This window comes from Ursus americanus, chromosome 16 (assembly GCF_024610735.1).
Source record: "Ursus americanus isolate L20-20 chromosome 16, mUrsAme1.1.p, whole genome shotgun sequence".
Lineage (NCBI taxonomy): Eukaryota > Metazoa > Chordata > Mammalia > Carnivora > Ursidae > Ursus > Ursus americanus.
Genome location: NC_142142.1, coordinates 19,949,211 through 19,969,028, shown reverse-complemented (window position 1 = coordinate 19,969,028; position 19,818 = coordinate 19,949,211). Strand labels below are relative to the sequence as shown.

General features: G+C 39.2%; 1 protein-coding gene across 2 annotated transcripts in view; it reads right to left on the bottom strand.

Annotated features, from left to right (window-relative positions):
• The window catches only part of CCDC81 (coiled-coil domain containing 81), a 38,159-nt gene that overhangs the window by 10,217 nt on the left and 8,124 nt on the right, over positions 1-19,818 (bottom strand). Inside the window, exons 3-12 of one of the 2 annotated variants that reach the window (XM_045815634.2) lie at positions 19,473-19,629; positions 15,257-15,513; positions 12,548-12,627; positions 10,240-10,361; positions 8,263-8,386; positions 5,535-5,628; positions 4,961-5,107; positions 4,045-4,149; positions 1,493-1,665; positions 217-295 (exon numbers count right to left, since the gene is read on the bottom strand). In XM_045815634.2, coding sequence (XP_045671590.2) covers positions 217-295; positions 1,493-1,665; positions 4,045-4,149; positions 4,961-5,107; positions 5,535-5,628; positions 8,263-8,386; positions 10,240-10,361; positions 12,548-12,627; positions 15,257-15,513; positions 19,473-19,629 — 1,338 coding nt within the window. Of the gene's footprint in view, positions 1-216; positions 296-1,492; positions 1,666-4,044; positions 4,150-4,960; positions 5,108-5,534; positions 5,629-8,262; positions 8,387-10,239; positions 10,362-12,547; positions 12,630-15,256; positions 15,514-19,472; positions 19,630-19,818 lie in introns of both variants that reach the window. The other variant, XM_045815635.2, reaches the window with a different exon arrangement.

Below are 19,818 nucleotides of genomic sequence, written 5' to 3'. Positions count from 1 at the left end.
ACACAAGCAGGTAGAGTGGGAGAGGAAGAAGCAGGCTCATAGCAGAGGAGCGTGATGTGGGGCTCGATCCCATAACACCGGGATCACGCCCTGAGCAGAAAGGCAGACGCTTAACCGCTGTGCCACCCAGGCGCCCCGACATGACAGTTCTTATACATGTTTTTAGAATGCTACTGAAGCATTGCATAATTTTAGAAATAACAATCGTCACCTTACCTGTGCATCCAAAGCTCTCTTATAACACTGTGTTTCTTCCATCTTGTCTTTTATATACTGGGCTCTTTGGGCAGCAAGTCTGGCAGTTAAGAACAAGAGAAGGTGGGGGGCACAGTGTGTTACTGTCTCTGGTAATACAGACTAACATCACCAAAACCTATTTCCTAAGTATCAATAGGAGTGAGAGACTGGTAGATAAAAAGTGATATTTCCTTCTAGAGCTTTCATTTTAATGAAGAAAGGAGTAACAAATCCATAGGCTAGTGGACAATGTGCTGAATACAGGACAGACAGGACAGGTGTAAGCAGGAGATTGACCACTTTGTCCAAATTCACTACCACTAAGACAAGTACCCCCCCACCTCCCGTGCTTTAAAAAAATCTAGATAGGAAAGCAGGAAGTGTCTATTCATTCTATAATATGATTCACCATAAGATTCCTTTTTAAGAAAAGTGATCTTTCCTATTATAAATTATGATTCTGTTATATGCAACCCACAGGGAACCCACATGATCCATAATGGAACATACATATTTCATAGAAAAATAATCTTTTGGTCACAAAAACTAGCTTACTATTTGTTTTAGGAGCCTCTCTCACTACAGTAGCCTCTTTAATTGCTCTCCTGACCTCAGTAATAGAAGCGTGACCACCTTAAGCATGTTTGAACTCTGACTCTACCCCAGGCCTCAGATGACCCAAGCAAGACCAATCAGATTCTCATTCCTGAAAATTTGTAATTGAGACTAACATTCATCCAAGTTCAAGCCGGAAAAAAGACGATGTCAACCAAGGAGCTGTGGGTGTGACCAGAGGGAAAGCATCTCTTACATGACATTTTAGTCCCTGGTTCTAGTTCCTAGTCCCCCATACACTCCTGCCCCCAGCTTCTGTGGGAAACCCCTACTTACAACAAAACCCCAGCTTTGCCTTGAGACCAACTGGGAAAGGCTGGGAATGATGCTTGTTCAAGACAAGTCCCTTCCTCCATCTGCCAGTATTAGTGATCACAAAACAATATAAAATGATACTCTACCATTAGTTATAGATTGGTAATCATTACTCTAATGGTCATTATAATGATGACAGCTTTTTTCATTTTTCTAACGAAATGTCATGCTGTGGTACTGGTTTGTACCAGTGGTAGCTGGGTTGGTTTGCTCAGTCATTACAGCTGTGCTAATGAAACTACTGAGGCTGATTCAATCCCACAGGGAAATAATCTTCACATGAAAATGCTGAACCCATTTTTCAGGGCCCGTCAGCTAGACTCACTCCTCTGTGAGTTGCACTTGTTCTAGGCGGTCCATCAACTCTTTGTTTTGTCTTTGCTTTATTTCCTTTTCCCGTCTGTTATCCATTTGTTTCAGGAGACTTTGGGAATATTCTTCTTGTTTGAAAGCATTAATCTCAGGACTGAGTGGCCGTTTATCAAATAGGAAAGATTTCTGGAATGAAGGAGAAGCAATGCATTTACTCTAAAATACCAAAAGCAACAAAGAATAAAGGCAGTAATTCAGAAGACTAAAATCAATTATTAATTTATAGTATTTGCCCAGTCCTCAACACACTGACCATCTAGCGTTGAGACAACGCACGGAATAATGGGAGTGTGCTCCAGCATGAATCTGAGCAGAACTGACAAAACCCCACATCTGAGAGAGAGATGAGGAAGGATGTGATGGAGGAGGTCCTGAGCTAGCACAACACACAGATGGAAAGAAGGAGTTCTGAGTGAGTGCAAAAGCGTGAGCAGGACTGAGCAGACGTGGGAAGAGGGAGAACTGAATACCCACTCCCGGCTTGGCCATTCTAGACATTGACAGAGAGGCCGATGGAGCCTGCCTTCTGGTACAGGAGACAGGGAACAAGTGAACAATACATCAGATAATTTAAGGTAGTGATAAATGCTATGAAGCCTTTATCACAGCCAGTGGGCGGGAGCAGAGCTACAGTGGTTGGTTATTAGGGAAGGCTTTTCAATAAAGTTGACTGAATCACCTCCACTGCAAATATCCGGTGACCTGTGTCCCCACAGAAGGAACAGCAAGTACAAAGGCACTGGATGAAAACAAGTGAGGCATGTTTAATGAGAAGAATGGCTGAAGCACAGGGAGCAAGTCCCCTTGAAGTAGGTAAGCTCAAAGAAGAAGGCAGGGCCACATAGACCTCACAGGTCAAGGTAAAGAGTTTAGATTTTATTTTAACGACCATTAGAGGTTTTAAACAGGAGAATGTTACGTTTGGGTTAAGTTTTAAAAGATCACATGGGGCGCCTGGGTGGCATAGCGGTTAAGCGTCTGCCTTCGGCTCAGGGCGTGATCCCGGAGTTCTAGGATCGAGCCCCACGTCAGGCTCTTCCGCTATGAGCCTGCTTCTTCCTCTCCCACTCCCCCTGCTTGTGTTCCCTCTCTCGCTGGCTGTCTCTATCTCAGTCGAATAAATAAATAAAATCTTTAAAAAAAAAAGATCACTTGACTGCAGTGTGGAGAATAGATTGTAAAAGGGAAGAAGGCAAGCAACAAACCTAATTAGGGAAGCATTTCAGAAGCTGAGCCTTATAATGTGGCTTGCACTAGGGTGGTAACACTGAAGATGAAGGGAGGTGAAGAGATTGGATACATTTCGGCAGTAAAGGCAACAGTGCCTGAGGATGGTTGGATGGGGGAGACAGAGAAGGAGCAATCTGGGATCACTCCTTGGTATGGGGTTTGTGCAACTGTCGGCCTGGTGATGCCACTTACTGAAGCAGGGAGGCTAAACCATTAGAAGAACAGGTGAGGAGAGGGATCAAAAGTTCTGTTTTGGTCTTTTTAAGATGTCTGCAGATACATCAAAGAGGATACACAAAGTAAGCCATAATAAACATAATCTGGAACTTATATGTAAGAAGAGAAAAGAATCAGGCCTAAATCTCAAGAATATCATGTCTCCTTCCTTCCTCCCTGCCACCCCTGCCTAGAAGGTTCTTCCTCCATTCCCTCCTTTTCCTAACTCGGGTATACAAGAAAGTCCCCCACAGATCTCTGGTCTGGGTCAAGTGACTCTGCTCACACAGTGCCCTGTTCAAAGATTTATCATAGTATTCATTATACCACACTCTTGGCGCTTTAAACCTGTCTCCTCTGGTAGCCTGAGACCTCTTTCAAGAGGGACCTTGTCTTATTCATCTTTGTATTCCTAGCCATGAGCACGGTGGCCAGCACACAGGAGTTCAATAAATGTTTGGTGATGAATAAAGAAAATGTATTTTATTAGATTTACGTCCAGAGTGTCAGACCACCTGAATAGTGGTGTGAAGGGAGAAAGAGTCAGGCAAACTAAAGGTAGGCACACAGTGATTGAAAACATTAAATCATTGGTGCAGCAGGTGGCTCACCTCCATCTAAGGAGCTGGGCTATTCAAACTTTAATGCACCTGCAAATCAAAGGAGGATCTTATTCAAACGTAGATGCCCATTCTGGAGGGACGGGGCCCTAGATTCCGCCTTTCCAGCAAGCTCCCAGGTAATGCTGGCTCTCCAGATCCAGTTCCTGAGGCATTACTTTAGTACACTGCTCCCCCCCACCACCCGTCCCAGGGCCTGGCTGAGAATTACTATCATTAACAAGTGCCATAGTATCTAACAGGAACTGTATTGCAAATGTGAAGAGTTTGGACACAGATGGTGGACAACTCCTGACCCAGAATGAGGCTTCAACCTTGCACAGCCCACATTTCTCCTCTGCCACTTAAACAATGGCACAGCCTGCAGTACAGAGAATGGATCCAAATACTCACAGATAGGACAGGTATTATCAACAATAGAAATTTTGTAAAGACTCACATAAAATTCAGGTTTCTCATTCTTGTGGATTCTTATAGCTTCAGCAACTCCAAGATTGTAGGCAGCATTTTTCTGATTCTGTTCTCTATTAGCCAGACTTCTCATCTTTGGGGGAAAAAATCACATATTGACATACAGCCTTTAAAATTTTAATTCTATTATAATATAATAATCCAACTAAGATAGAAACTTGCCTTTTGGAGGCAATGGTACTTTCTGATATATTCATAGATTTATAAAAGTGGGTTAGGGAAAGTTTTGGAGCTTTAGGCAGCACCTCTGTGGGAATCGTAAGGGGGAATGGAAGATTTCATAAGTAGTTACCTGATATCGCAAATGCAAGAAAGAGTACTAGGATCATTTATTGGAGACCAGAGAAATCTGGATAGTTCAAATGTGAATGTGCCATTCTCTCTTTGCTTGCTTAGATAGGCCATAAATTTGAAGGGAAAAGCCTTGATTATATCTTACTAGAAATCACAAATAAAACCATATAAATCCAGGAATTCTACCTTTAAAATTCAATCTTTGGGGGTGGAGGAGAGGGAGAAATCAGTGACAGGTGCAAACATTCAGCTGCTTGGATGTTCATCCCAATGTTGGTCATTATTAGTGACAATGTGGATACAACCTAAGTTTTAATCCAGTAGTAAGTAAATGATTAAATATGTTATAGTACAGACATACTTAAGGGGTTTTTGTTGTTGTTGTTTTAAGTAGGCTCCATGCCCAGCTTGGAGCCCATTGTGGAGCTTGAACTCACAACCCTGAGATCAAGACCTGAGTTGAGATCAAGAGTCAGACACTCAACCAACTGAGCCACCCAGGCACCCCTAATGCAGCATTTTAAATGGCACTTTATAATCATGTTCTACTGTCCCATGTTTAGCACTCTTTAATCAAGGTGTTGAACTACCTGGTGTTTTAAGAGAGCCTCTTGATCCTTCAGCATTTGGTACTGCTGAATGAGTCGCTCATCTTCTATCTCTCTCCTCTTCCTCTCCTCACTGTAGTACAATGGGGAATTGCGCTGTGCTCGTTGCAAACACACATAACACATTTCCTACAATACCAAGTTTGAAGACAAATTAATGATTGCCTTTTACGTTTCTGCCTTCACAATCCCTTTGCAAGCTCTCCAAAGGTTGAGTATGCTAAGCAACATACTTTATAAAAGGATGTATTAATGACAATTAGCAAAATGAGATTTGTAGAGTGGGTCCCACAAATATTCAAGGGAATTTACTGAACTATCATTTGATCAGAAGTATTTATAGCAACTGAAAATTAGAAAGAGATATCCCAGCCCTACTTCTGTTAACCCCAGCAGGTTTTGATTAGTAGATAGATTTATCACAGTCCAATTTGGGGTCCTGAGTACATGAGCCATATCCATATATTGAAAAAAGAGCTAGTCCCATAACTGTCACTGAGAAACAGAGGTCAGAGGAAGATTCTGATTGGATTTTGTTCGTTTGAAGATGCGGTACCTGTCCTGCCTTATTATGATCCTGGCAAGTGGGGACTGGAGAAAGTTTAGGCTTCATTTCACTGTCGTTTTTCAAACAACCTGGAGATGATAAGCTATGAAAAAAGTGCAACATTAATTAATGTTTAAAACAGTCTGACATGAGCAATGGTAATTTTAGAGGCAAGTATAAATATAAGAGAAAGAAAAATATCTTAGTGGGTTTTTTTCAGAGGATCTATATGTATAGAAGTTAAGAACCCATGCTTTATATCATATAAACTTAGGTTTGAATGCCAGCTTTTTTACTTACAAGCTGATTGCCGTTCGGCAAGCTGGGTCATCTTGCAAAATCTCAATTACCAATTCTGTGAAACTGGGATAAAATTTATTCATTCTATAAAATGTATTGCGCTTACTATATGCACTGTTTTCGGCATGGGAGACTCAGTGAAGTACAAAACATACAAAAAAAAGAAAGAAAAAGAAATTCTGGTCCTAATGGAATTCACGTTCTGATAGGAACAGCCAGCCAGCTGATAAACGAGATAAATGAATGAATTCAATAGTATGTGTGATGGTGATAAATGCCTTGCAGTGCTGAAGGGATGGAATATTAAGCCATAAGCAGAATGCCCAAGGAAGTTCCACCAAGATGGTGACATTTGCATAAATACCTGAAGGAAGTAAGGGAGTAATAGGAATCAGATATCTGATGGGAAAACCATTCCAGGCAGAGTGAATGAGTGCAAAGTTGTGATGTGGGAGTGTGCCTCTGCTCAATGTGGCCAGAGGGAGATGAGATCATGGACAAAAAGTAGGAGAGAGATCAGAGATCAGGCAGGATCTTGAAGGCCATGGCAAGGACTCTGACTATTACCCTGGATAAGAATGGGAATCCATTGGAGGGTACAATGTCCAGTATTAACAAAACTATGGAGAACATAGCACTCCCTCATAGTCCTGCTACTGGGAAGATAATTTGATACAACCTTCCTGAGAATAATTGGTAACATGTATCAAAGACATGAAAAATAGGCTCATCTCTAATCTTGAAAAGTTTACTTTAAATTTTTTAATCCTATAGAATATTCAGATGTGTGCAGAGACTTATGTGTAGTTATATTATCATAATATTATTTATAATATTTTTAAAAACTAAAAATCATCTAACTATCCAAAAGGAGATTGGTCTAAAAGATTTAATCAATGAAATGATGTGCAATTATTTGCTTATGTCCTGAGGCATTTAAAGCCATGGGGAAACGTTTACCACTTATTGTTGAGTATAAGAAAGCTTCATATGATATGATCTCAGTTATACTTAAAATGTGTGCCTAGGTTTCAAGTATAAAGATATGTATATATTGTATATGCATTAAAATGAAGAATACACACCATAATGTTAGCAGAAAGTTTCTTCTATTTATGGGGTTCTGAGTGATTTTTTTTCTCTCATACTTTCTTCATTTTTTCAAAATTTCTGTGATAAGCAAGTACTACTTTAATAATCAGCACAAAAATCATTTTTTGGTCCACACCAATAGAAAGCCTTCACTAATAATCTCTAACAGTTAATTACTCCCTCCTCTTTGCAGCTTCTATACTTTCTTTTGTGGTCTTTGTCATGCGTATTACTTCTTCAGCATCAGCCTCCCTAAAAGACTCTTTCATGAAAGCAAGTTTCTGTGTCTTTTACATGTTGTATAACTCTGTATCTTCAGTGTCTAGAATAATGCAGGGCACGCAGTGGTGCTCAGTGTCTGTTGGATTGAACTAAATTCCAAAGAACAAGACATTTAATTCTCAATTCTCTTTCATAACAGTGAGATTATTTAAAACAAGTGTGCCTAGGGTTTTGAACATGACTTTAGTATCCCAGAAAGTGCATAAATCGCACATGTGATAGCTGATACATTGTGACACATTAATAAATTCAAAGTTGACAGCACAGGGCAAGGTACATAGTAGACGCTCAATAAATACTTGCATACGGTTGACTGATTGGAGGTCTTAAAAAGTGTCTTACTCAAAGAGAAAAAAGAAAATAGAAATCTTTTGACATAACATTGTTAGAAGACATAGCCTTGATGAATTGTAATACATCCATTCATTTAAAGAACGGTTACTAAGTGCCAACCACGTTTAGCAAAGCTGCTTTCCAATTTGATCTAAATATGAAACTGTGTCATATTGTAATATCCAAGCACTCAGAAAACACCAAGGGGGACTAAGTCAGTTAAGTGTCTGCCTTCAGCTCAGGTCATAATCCCAAGGTCCTGAGCTCGAGTCCCACATCAGGCTCCTTGCTCAGTGAGGAGTCTGCTTCTCCCTCTCCCTCTGCTCCCCCTGCTTGTGTGCTCTCTCTCTCACTCTCTCTCTCTCTCTCGTTCCCTCTCTGGCAAATAAATAAATAAAATCTTTTTTTAAAAAAAATGAAAAGAAAACAAGGGAAGTTTTCGCAAATCCACAAAGAGATTTAGATGTTCCCTCCCTCCCTCCCATTTTGTTTCCGCCTCTGTCATAGCATGTATGCTACTGAATCATGATTTACCACTCTATGTATGTCTGGCTTTCCCACTAGATTGTGAGACTTGACTGAATTTATCATACCAATCACCTAACAGGTAGAATGTACTCAAGAATACTAGATGAAGGAATGAATGGACACTCATTTAAATTCCCTGCATTAAGATATAACTCAAAAATACATTTAGTAACATACAACAGATAGAATACCAATGCATTACCTTTCATGGTTCATAATCTTCCCGCCATTCCCATTCCGCTCTAACTTGTGCAGCAAGTTGACGCTTGTAATTTTGGGAGGGGAAATAGCTTGTTTATCTCGAAGTCTCTTGGGTGATAAGATCTCTGTAGAATGAATGAAATCAAGTTTCCTTTCAACTTTAAATGGGTAGTTTTATACTTACTGATTCTTAAATCTCACTATTTTACCAGGAAAATTTTTTATATAAGATACATTTATCTTAAATTATTCTCTTGCCCTATTGTTAAAACAAATATTTTTGCTGTGTACTTATTTCATGCAAAGCACTGGCTGGTCACTTTGGACAATGCAGAGAGGCAAGTCTTTGCCCTTAAAGATCTTTCAATAGATATACAGACAGTTCCCTTAACAATGGTTCAACTTATGATTTTTTTTACTTTACACTGGTACAAAAGCGATATGCGTTCAATAGAAACTGTACTTTGAATTTTGAATTGTGGCACAATACTCTGTTGGGATGCTGGGCAGCACAGCAAGCTGCAGCTGCCAGTCAGCCACACAATCACGAGAGTAAACAAGCAGTCACTTACAACTCTTCTGTACCCAGACAACAAGCCTGTTTTTCACTTTCAGTGGTCAATAAATTACACAAGATATTCATCAATATTTCATAAAATAGGCTTTGTGTGGGATGATTTTGCCCACCTGTAGGCTAATGTAGGCTAGATGCCACATTTAAGATAGGCTAGCTGTAATATTCAGTAGGTTATATGTATTCATATGATAATTTCAACTTAAAATGGGTTAATCTGGACAAAATCCTGTCATTAAATTGGGGAAGATCTATAGCTAGAGAGAAAAATAAGATATAAATAAAAAACATGAGAGCTCTCATTTGTGGAGGTCTTATTAAATGCCAACAATGCTAAGTGCTTTACATACATTGCATAAATAGCAACTCAGGACAATGATGAAAAATGCCTAAAGCCCAAATGATGGTGCCATCTTTAAGGGTCTGCCATGTTCAGAGAAGAGAGAAGACACTTCAGAATCCAGTGATGAGAGAAGTGTTCACAGAGGAACTGAAATGTAAAAAGGATGCTGAGAGGTGAGTAGGATTAGGAGAGACTGTAAGAAAAGGAAGGACATTGTAGGCAGGAGAAAAAGTGTGAACAAAAGCATGAAGGCAGGGAAGGGCAAGACATGTTAGAAGAATATGAATAGACAGTTTTGCTCAGAGGAGGAGTCTATAGGGAACAGTGACAGATGAGGCTAAAAACACAAAAGCATGTGAATATTAGGCTAAATGTTTACATGTAATCGTGTAGACCTCATATTACAAAACTAATATCCTCAAACCAGTGTTTACCCACTGATATGTTTTGTTTGGTCCAAACAGCAATTTTTTCTTCAATGTCAATTAGTGTGTTGCTCACAAAGCAACAATCCCCCAGAGGAATTCTTCAGAGGGTAGTATGGCAACCCCTAAGGATCTCTAGAACCCTTTCAAAAAGTCTTTGAAGTCCTAGGACTTTCTTCCATGCTTCAACCAAGACAAAATATCATAACAGATTAAGTAAAGACATAGATATAAAAATCCAGCTATCTTCTATTAAGCCAAATATCAAAGATGTAAAATTACCCTTCTCCATTTTTCATAAAAATTATTAGTTATGCTAACATATCACCCTATCATGTTACATCGAACCCACTTCATGCATTTACATTATCTGCCTGGACCCTGTAGGCACCTGAATTTTGGCTCTTTAAGTAATGGGGAGCCAGCAAAGAGATTATAGTCTAAAAGCCTGAGAGTCAGAAAGTGTCAAGATGAGATATAAAATTCCAGGAATAGAAGATATTTGTTAGAAAGAAGAATACAGTGATTATTCATTAATCTAATTTTATTTATTTGGGGCATAGAAGTCACTAAGCAATATGGCTGGACTCATAAGAAGTAAAGCATGACAGATGATACCCAAAATCATTGGCCTACCTCTGATGCCTTCTTCTTTGTCTGGCTGGTCTTTTAATTTGTATTTCCTTTGTCTATTCTTTCTACCTTCTTCTACAATGGTCTCCATAGGTGGTTTGCTCTCCATCTCTTTGAGATCAATCCTAGAAATAAGCCACGATGTTTACTGCACTGGACCTGAATAGGTGACCATGAACTTTCAATCCTGAGAAGCACCCAGCTAGCTCTCTGATTCTGAAGGAAGCCCATTTCCCTCAAGGGGGCAAACGCCTTGATTTGCTGAGGCTCTCTTTGAAGCTAAGTCTGGGAGCTGACCAAGACCTTCCCCCTCAATACTAGGAGCTCAAAAGTAGCTCTTGTACAGATAGGTTGTGGGATTTAAGCTTTTGGGTTTGGTTTCAGTTTGAATTTGTCTGCTTTTCTAGTTCTATAACCAGATGTCATGGGGTGATAGTGAAAGGTGGCTGTTGGATGGCTTGAAGGCAAAGATTCATAGCCTGGTAGGCAGAGTATGCCCAGAAATAACCATTCCTCTCCTATCTCTCTCCTCCCCACGTCTCCATCTTTTCCCCAGGCAAAAGTGAGGGACTTACAAAGGTACAATGGGGGAATGGGTTTGTTCAGTTGGTGTGTGTAATTGTAGATTTTCTGTGGTCTTAAGTATGGAGTGTTGGGTTAGAATTGCAAGCAGGAGTGAGGAGAATGGGGAAGAGGTGGCACTTCCAGTAAATTCAGGGGCCAAATTTCACATAAATAAAACATCTATAACCATTTTGACTATTTGAGTCTTCATGCCTATGTCTAGGCTCTCTACTTGACAGGAGAGCCTGTCAATCTCTGGTCTTGATTTACTGCGATTATTTCCCTCCTGGAGTGCTTAAGCCAAAATATATCCCAACAGGGCAGCCAAATTTGCCTTCCAAAATACAATCAAAATAAAATTATTTGAATCCATTGGTTTCTTCTTAATGAGTAAGCCAACATGGTGCAATGGAAAGAACAGTGGAATAGTGAGGAGCCATAGTTTTATTTCTGGCTTGGCCAGTCAGTTTTTTGGCCATTTCATCTACAAGATGAAGAGGTTGGACTAACAATCTCTAATGCTTATTCTGGCCCTCACACTGATTTTGCTCAGGTGTATGTCATGCAGTTCCTCCATCAACAAACCAACAAACAGAAGAGGATGTCACACACTCAAAAACCATGAGAAAATAACACTCTGGGAAGCTGGTTGTTTTTCACCAAACATCCTCCTCCTGAAATGCACAGTAGTTAATGGCACAGCAATTAAGATTAAAAACACGAATAAGGGCATAGAATGAGTGATAGCCACTCACTGGAAATAAAACTCAAGTCTCCTAACTCCTATTCCCATGTTCTTAATACTGTACCATGTTGTCTCACTTGTTAAAAGGGAAAAAAAAAAGAATTAAAATTACAATTAATTTTGTACCTCTATAAAATGGATAAAATTATAATACATATCTCAAATAGTTGTAGTGAAGATTAAGTACAATAATATTGAGAAAGTGCTTAACAGTATCTGACATCTACAATAGTAAGTGTTCCATAGATGACAACTATTATTATCAATTATCATTATCACTATTATCATCATTGTCAGCAGCAGCCACCAGTTAACACCCATGACACTCTTGAGATAAAGTTGTTCCTTTAATCTACCTATCTCTATAACTGCATGAGGGGTAAAAAATCAGAGCTTGGACAGGAGGTGGGCTAGACTGCAGAAAGAGGAAGCTAGGTCGGAGGAAGTGATGGAACGTAGAAGAAAGCTCAGCAGATAAGAAGACTTGCACTAATATTGCAGGGAGGGATGGGAGGTAGTATCAGAAAAGTTGATGGGAGGTAGTATCAGAATTTCCAGGGAACTAAGAGTAGTTTAAAAAATGAATAGTCTATGGACCTAGAAGGTACAATGCTAAGTAAAATAAGTCAGACAGAGAAAGACAAATACCATATCATTTCACTCATATGTGGAACTCATAAGTTCCACAAACAAACAAAGAAAATAAGAGACAGACAAAAACGCAGACTCCTAAATACAGAGAATAAACTGGTACCAAGTGATGTTTAGAATTATTGAATCATCAGAAAAAAATAAAATAAAACAAAAAAGGAATAGTCTAACTGCCCACTGTTTTCTAACTTAACTACGGAAATTATGAATTAATTCTTCTTTGCTGGAGCACTGAGAGAGAGTACACTAAAAGGAGCATGAGCTAGAAAAGGTGAGAAACACGGCCCATTCACATTAATAAATCAACAAGGATTGCTGTACCTGGAGGAACCTGTGGAGGAAAGCACTGACCTTGGAAATGTAAGTACGCTGTTGGGTCGGTTCCCCAAGATCTCTCTGCTAGACAACACAGAGTCCACAGTGTCAGGCCTCTGAAGGACACAGACAGAAAAGGGTTACACCTGGGGCGGTGGTCCAGGACACAGACAAATCTAAGTTACAGGCGGTCTTTGAGTACAGGCTACCATGTACTCTCTATTGTTATTTTCTTGAGTGCTTAAAGCCTAGAGCTTAAAATCCAATGGGGAATTATCTCATTTATCACCCTGGGTAGTCCCATACTAATGCCACTGATGCTGCTTTTTCTCAAACCATTTCGTCTTTGGAAATTGCCTTCAGAGTTTATGGCTTCCTTTATACATCATTAAGAGGAAAGCCAACTTAATAGAAACTATCAGGAAAATGAGCAAGCAAACTAATTTCACTCTTGACCCAAATAACTCTAAAATTTGGTGGTTAAGAGAAGGGCTTGAATTCAGGTGGATTCATGTTCACATCTGCATTCTGTTAATAGTTAGACTCTGGGTATATGGGGATAACAATAGGATTTAATTCACAGGATTTTTATGAGGTACTATATGTAAGTGGCTGGCACATAATAAGCACTCAACAAATAGCAGCTATTATAATTATTATTACATTATGTAGTAATCATATTATTACATTATACTAGTACAGAATAATATACAAAATTATTTTGGGATTAATGTCATGGTTTACAAAAGGCTTTGAAGCGAATTTCCAAAAAGAGGTTTTAAATATGTTTCCAGCAAAAGCAGCCTCATTGAAATAATCACACAGCTTCCAAAAGAACCATTTTGCAGGACAGCACTCAGGTTTAAGTTATGGGACATTTGGGGGGAAAACAATCACTCTCACCACTTTACAGCAATTTCCCAAAATGTGTTTTACAGATGTTAACAAGTATTGGATTAAGCTAAAGCTCCCTGATTCATGATTCAGGCAGTTAAAGTGGCTTCTTTGTAGCCAGACTTCTCAGACCCTTTAACAGGCCTGTGTGCTTTATGCCTCTGTCCATGAGGGTGAGATATGCAGCAATCCTCCAACTGCTTTGGCTTCCAGTTCTTCTTTTCATAGGATCTCTCTCAGGACTACTTCTGGAAAAATGCTCCTTAAAAGTTATGTCTTAAGAGTGCAGCAGGCCAATTAAAATGCTGTCCTCTCTTATAAACACATTATTAAAGCTACAAAGTTCTGTAGAAACCCTGAAAATTAGAGATGGGTCAACGCTTTGGCCTTGCTTCTGGTGGGTTTTCATGGAAATGAGAGGGTTATATCTGTGTGTGTTTCCACTTTATACACATAGGGTCAGTCCCTCTCTTTAAAATCCTGCATGAAGACACATTATGGAGAAAACACCAAGAGCCTCTTTATGCACAGCTCTTAAAGTCCCCATCCCAGAGTTCCATGAAAGAAAAAATTAGAGGGTAGAATTTGACCATATTTATAGAGTTTCATTTTATAGCCTTTTCACTTTAAAAAGTCAGGCTTTCACTCTATGGGACACAGGATTATATAACATTCTATGATAATCTAGTTCACTTATACCAAAGTTGTTCATTCCCAGAAGGGTACCTAGGGCACACTAAGCATTCAGTCAGTCCTGTTGACTGACTAGTTCAGTAGCTCCTTAAACTCTGCTATGTCCAACTTAGCATGAAGGTCATACCAGTTACTGAATAGTTAACAATGAAGGGGTCAGTTATGAAATTTGTTCCACAATATGGCAAATTAAAGGCTAAAGATACATTTCCATGACTCAATTTATTGTAGGCTTTCATTCAAATACTATAACCAGAAAAAAAAATTTTTTTTAAAGGATGATTAGAAAGTCTGGTTCTACCACTTATTAGCACCCTGACTTCAGGCTTCCTACATAATCTGGGCCCCCATTTTTCTCATCTGTAAAATCAGGATGATAATAATGCCAGTTTGATAAAGTTTTGAAACTCAAATGACATAATATATGTGGAAGAATTTTTAAACTATAAGGTACTATGAAATATTCAGAATTATGAGAGTTTCTATTACTATTTATATTTTTCAGTTGCACTGACTCAAAACTTAGTTTAAAGTGTCTTTGCTTGGGGCGCCTGGGTGGCACAGCGGTTAAGCGTCTGCCTTCGGCTCAGGGCGTGATCCCGGCGTTATGGGATCGAGCCCCATATCAGGCTCCTCCGCTATGAGCCTGCTTCTCCCTCTCCCACTCCCCCTGCTTGTGTTCCCTCTCTCGCTGGCTGTCTCTATCTCTGTCGAATAAATAAATAAAATCTTTAAAAAAATAAAGTGTCTTTGCCCTTCTAACCTTTTTGTCAAAGAGTTAATCATCTATAAACAAGCACTTCCTTGCACTTGGGGTAAGTGCCATTTAAAATATGTTCACCTGAATTTTTCTTTTTTTTCTTTTTTTTTTCTTAAAGATTTATTTATTTGAGAGCGAGAGCGAGCATGCATGCAAGCAGGAGGAAGAGCAGAGGGAGAGAGAGAATCTCAAACAGACTCCCCATTGAGCATGGAACCCAATGTGGGGCTTGATCTCATGACCCTGAGATCACAACCTGAGTTGAAACCAAGAGTTGGTTGCTTAACTGACTGAGCCATCCTGGTACCCCTCAACATGAATTCTTCTTAATAATGACACACAGTTAAGTCAAAGTTATGATTGGGAGAGGGGTTTGGAGAAGGAAAACATTAATTTACATTTGCTAGGGCTTTTACCAAAGCCCCACTTCCATCCATTGAACAAAGGAAGTCCTTATAAAATCTCATCTTCACTTTGTTGCCTCTAATCACAAGGACCCCGATTCCTTTGAAAGTAAATTCCACATTTTGTTTGATGGAAATGGATCGTGATAAAAAAAGTAATGTCTCCTTCACACATCCTTCCACTGTATCCCTGCTAAATGGACCCTCCAGGGATATCGTGACAAAATTAAGTGGAACAACTGGGATATCACCTAGAGGAGAAAAAGACAGGGTAGGGGGAAAAGAAGTGGAAATTACAACAAGGGCATATCATATACACTCACAAATAATTATTTGATTCTGAGTACTCAAAAATAGAATTGTCCATGTGAAGCCCTTAGTTGTACCCTATCAATAGACAGTAATAGACATGATTTTCCCTAAAAGTATATTTTTTGCTCAAAATAAGAACAGTTAGCTTTCTAAGCAGTACTCCAGACAAGCTTTTGATTTTATCTTGGAGACACAGTAATAACTAACTGTATCTCTTCATCAGAGGGTTTTCTGAAGCTTTAGGCTCTCTTATCTCTCAGGATGTACTGTAGCAATATTTGCCTATCTCCTCCAGTTATCACACCATTTTTATATCTATAAATGCCAAGTGTTTTGAAAAGATAGTCATCTTCAGTAGAAGTTACCTTCAAATGAAAGTGTGTCTTATCAGAGGGTATTGGACTGGATAACTTGCTTTTCCTCCCTAATAAGTCCATAAATGATATTGCAAAGGAATATGGTTATATCTAGCATAAAAGTAAGCACAGGTCTATTCCACTAGAATAGATCACCAATCAGAAAAGGAGGTAAATAACAAAGATTATCAAGATGAGGAATCCAAAAAGAGGCAGTAAACAAGATCCACTAATAGAGGAACAGGATAGGAAGAAGATAAGAACATTCTAAACATTCATTCAGCAAACATTACTTTACAGCTTTTGAAGTGTCTGATAGTGCTGGCAGGTGAGGATTAATATCTCTACAAGACACAAGCTTCCCTATATCAGCCCATAGTCTTCTGCACAGTTTGATGATTCTATACCACCTCCCTCCATTTTATTTTTTATTTTTTGTAAATTTCTTAAAAGAAATTTAAGGCTGCTATGTTGCCAGCCTTTAGACTGTCCTCTCCCATTCATCCCATGCATCTCTTCAATCTGTCTTCCAGCCCACTTGTCTCAGTAAGGACAGTATCAACTCATGATGGACAAGCCAATGGATACATTGTAAATCTCACTCTCATGACCTCTCTGTAATTTCTGTTGATCATATCCTCTCTTTGCTCTTGTATCCATGGCACCATTCTTGGTTCTCCAATTTCCTCTTCCTTGGTCTCTCATTTTGTTTTGTTTTTTTAGATTTTATTTATTTATTTGAGAGATTGAGAGAGAGAGAGAGAGAGAGCAAGCAGATCCTGGGGATGAGGAGGGGAAGCAGGGGTAGGGCAAAGGGAGAGGGAGAAGCAGACTCCCCACTGAGAAGGAAGCCCAATGTGGGGCTCAATCCCAGCACCCTGGGAACATGATCTGAGCCGAAGGCAGACGCTTAACCGACTGAGCCACCCAGGCGCCCCTTCCTTGGTCTCCTTTGCTGACTTTCTTCCTCTTCTACTTCTGATAAAACAGTATTGTATTTTATCACTGTGGGTTTTTTTTTTAAACAAGACTTTGTCCTTGTCTGTCTCCTCCCCTTACTTCATATCCTCCTCCAGGTAAATTTATCCAAATCTTGAAATCTAGTCTCCACTCCTCTCCTGAGCTCTGGAACTATCTCCACCTAAGTATCCCTACAGAAATTTCAAATTTGGCATCTCCAAAAGTGAACTCATCATTTTACCTGCCACCCCAATTTTCCTTCTCCCTTCATTCCCTATGGGATTAATGACAAGAACGTACATCTGTTTTCCAAGAAATCTGAGTCATGCTAAATACCTCCCTTCTTGCTGCCTACCGCTCTCAACTGGCAGCCAAATCCAATCAGTTCTCCATATGAAATATGTCATGAATTGACTCCTTCATCTTCCTCCTGATTACCAGTGCCTTCATTCAGGCTTCTACCATATTTCACCAAACTACTATAATTAAAGGTTTTATTTATTTATTTCAGAGACAGAGAGAAAGCACAACAGGGAAGGGGTAGAGGGAGAGGAAGAAGCAGACTCCCCACTGAGCAGGGAGCCTGATGCAGGGCTTGATCCCAGAACCCTGGGATCATGACCTGAGCTGAAGGCAGACACTTAAGCCAATTGAGCCACCCAGGTGCCCCAAAACTACTGTAATTAAAATAGCTATCTTCCTAAACTAAAAACGGGACTAGTACATACAAGTCCCTGCTCAAAAAACTTCTATGGCTCCTCATTGCCTATAGGATGAATTCCAAAGTCCTTATCATACTGCCAAAGGCCCCTCACAATTTGACCACTACCACCATTTTTGTCTTACCTCCCTCCACTTGCTTCCACAATCATATGCCATGGCCACACAGAAGAACCCATTACTGCCTTAATAGGCATTACTCTTTCTCTTAATTCTTGAGTTATTTATACTCTTCCTGAAATATTTTCCATAGCTTCCCTGCCGGCAAAGCCCTATCATCCTTTAAGACCTCCTGGTATATGTCAACTTCCTAATCCTCCCTGAGCAAAGTTAGGCATGCTCTCCCTTCAGTTCCTCTAGCACTTGATCCAGTTCTGATCAATGCTGCTTTCACAGCATTTAATCATGTTGCAACATTTGCTTATATATTTATTTCCCATGCTAAATCCTGAGCTCTTCAAAGCAAGGATCATGTCTTGACAATCTTTGAGTATTTATAATGTTTAATTAGTTACCTAGTTAATTAATGATGAAGAATCATAACCCCAAAGCTAAACTCTAGACAGAATTGTTCTTGTGAATTAATTCAAGCATATATATTTAATTCTGAAATTTCTTCAAACTTGTAAAAAAAAATAATAATAATTCTTCAAACTTGTAAAACAAAAAAATTAACTATGGATCTAAACTACTTTTTTGGAGTATACTATGAGATCCAAGATGGAAAACTAATTCTAAAGGGCAAATGTTTTCATCCAAAAAAAAAACCCAAAAAACAAAAAACAAAACAAAACAAAAAAACTTGGCTATATTTTCACTTTATTTGGTAGGTTTTTGATGAATTAGGATACTATATGTCCATATAACTCTAGGTAAAAATGTCTTAAAAGTCCATCAAATCTACCATACAGGTTATATGCACAAGAATTCTAAGTATAAATTGTTTGTATTTGTTTTTCCAATCTCTCATTTTTCAGTGGGAAGTCATGAAAATTAACTTTCAGGGAAGTTCACATAAAGGCAAGTTTTAGCCTTTTTACCTGCTGACTTTGGGGGTAGACTGTCTGTCTTTATCCATGTATGAGTCTGAGGCAGGAGGGGATAATAAGGATGGTCAAAAGGAACCCTGCCCGGAAATCAGGAAGCCCCCAAAAGCCCCTCAGTAATCAGGGCAGGTGTCACCAAGTCCACACACCAAAGCTGGAATGTAAGCAAGCATCCCGTGTCAGGTGTCATGCCTGTTTTGTTTACCACTGTGTCTCAAACTCCTGGAACAAGGCCTGACACACAGTTGGCCCTCAGTAAATATTTGTGGAAAAGGGAAGAAAGGAAAGCAAGGGGAAGGAGGGAAGGAGGAAGGAAGGAAGGAAGATTTTAAGGTGTGAGAGGTATACAAGGTGTTCATCAAGGCTACGGAATTATTAACCTCATTTTTAAATTTTAATAATTTAGATTATATATGAAAAAAACAGTTAGTGATCTATTTCATAGCTAATTTGGATTATAATTCTAACCAGAGACCCTAATTAACTTTTTCAATATAGCCACTTTTAACTTCTGAGGGTCAAAAAAATGAATAAAGTCTGCACAACTCTGTAACGTGGCATTTATAGAAATTTGCCTTGATGTCACATCAAGTCTTCCCACACCTGCCTCTTAAGCTACTGAGGTCTAAAATGGCCTGCAGGAAGACTGTATACCATTTCCCGCATTGGCCCCTCCCTTTTCCAAAAGTACCACGTGAAAAGTGAGCTCCTCAAACCAGAAACCCCTAAAGCAGGAAGTGAACAAACTTTGCACTTTCATTTTCATCCCCAGGCCAGTTCCTTTCTGAGAAAGTCTTAAATATTGAAGAGATTTACCAGGAATATATATTTTGTTTTGCTTGAGTCCGTGAATCTGTACTAACTTCTCTGCCATGATAAACATGGGCCTCTGAATCAGAATTAACTTGTTGTTTCCCACCTCAAGTTTTTGTCTCATGAAAGTGAAAGTTCCAAGTCCTGGAATCTGAACCCCCTGAAAGAAAAAGGAAGGGGACAAAAAGAGCAACAATCAGAATTTACTGAAGGGGTAAAGAAAAATAACCCTTAGTATCATTATCCAAAAAACATGGAAAGAATTAAGCATTAAATAGTCAATGATCTCTACAATCTCCTACAGCTATAGCACGTTATGACTCTAAGTTTTCATGTAAATGTAAATGCA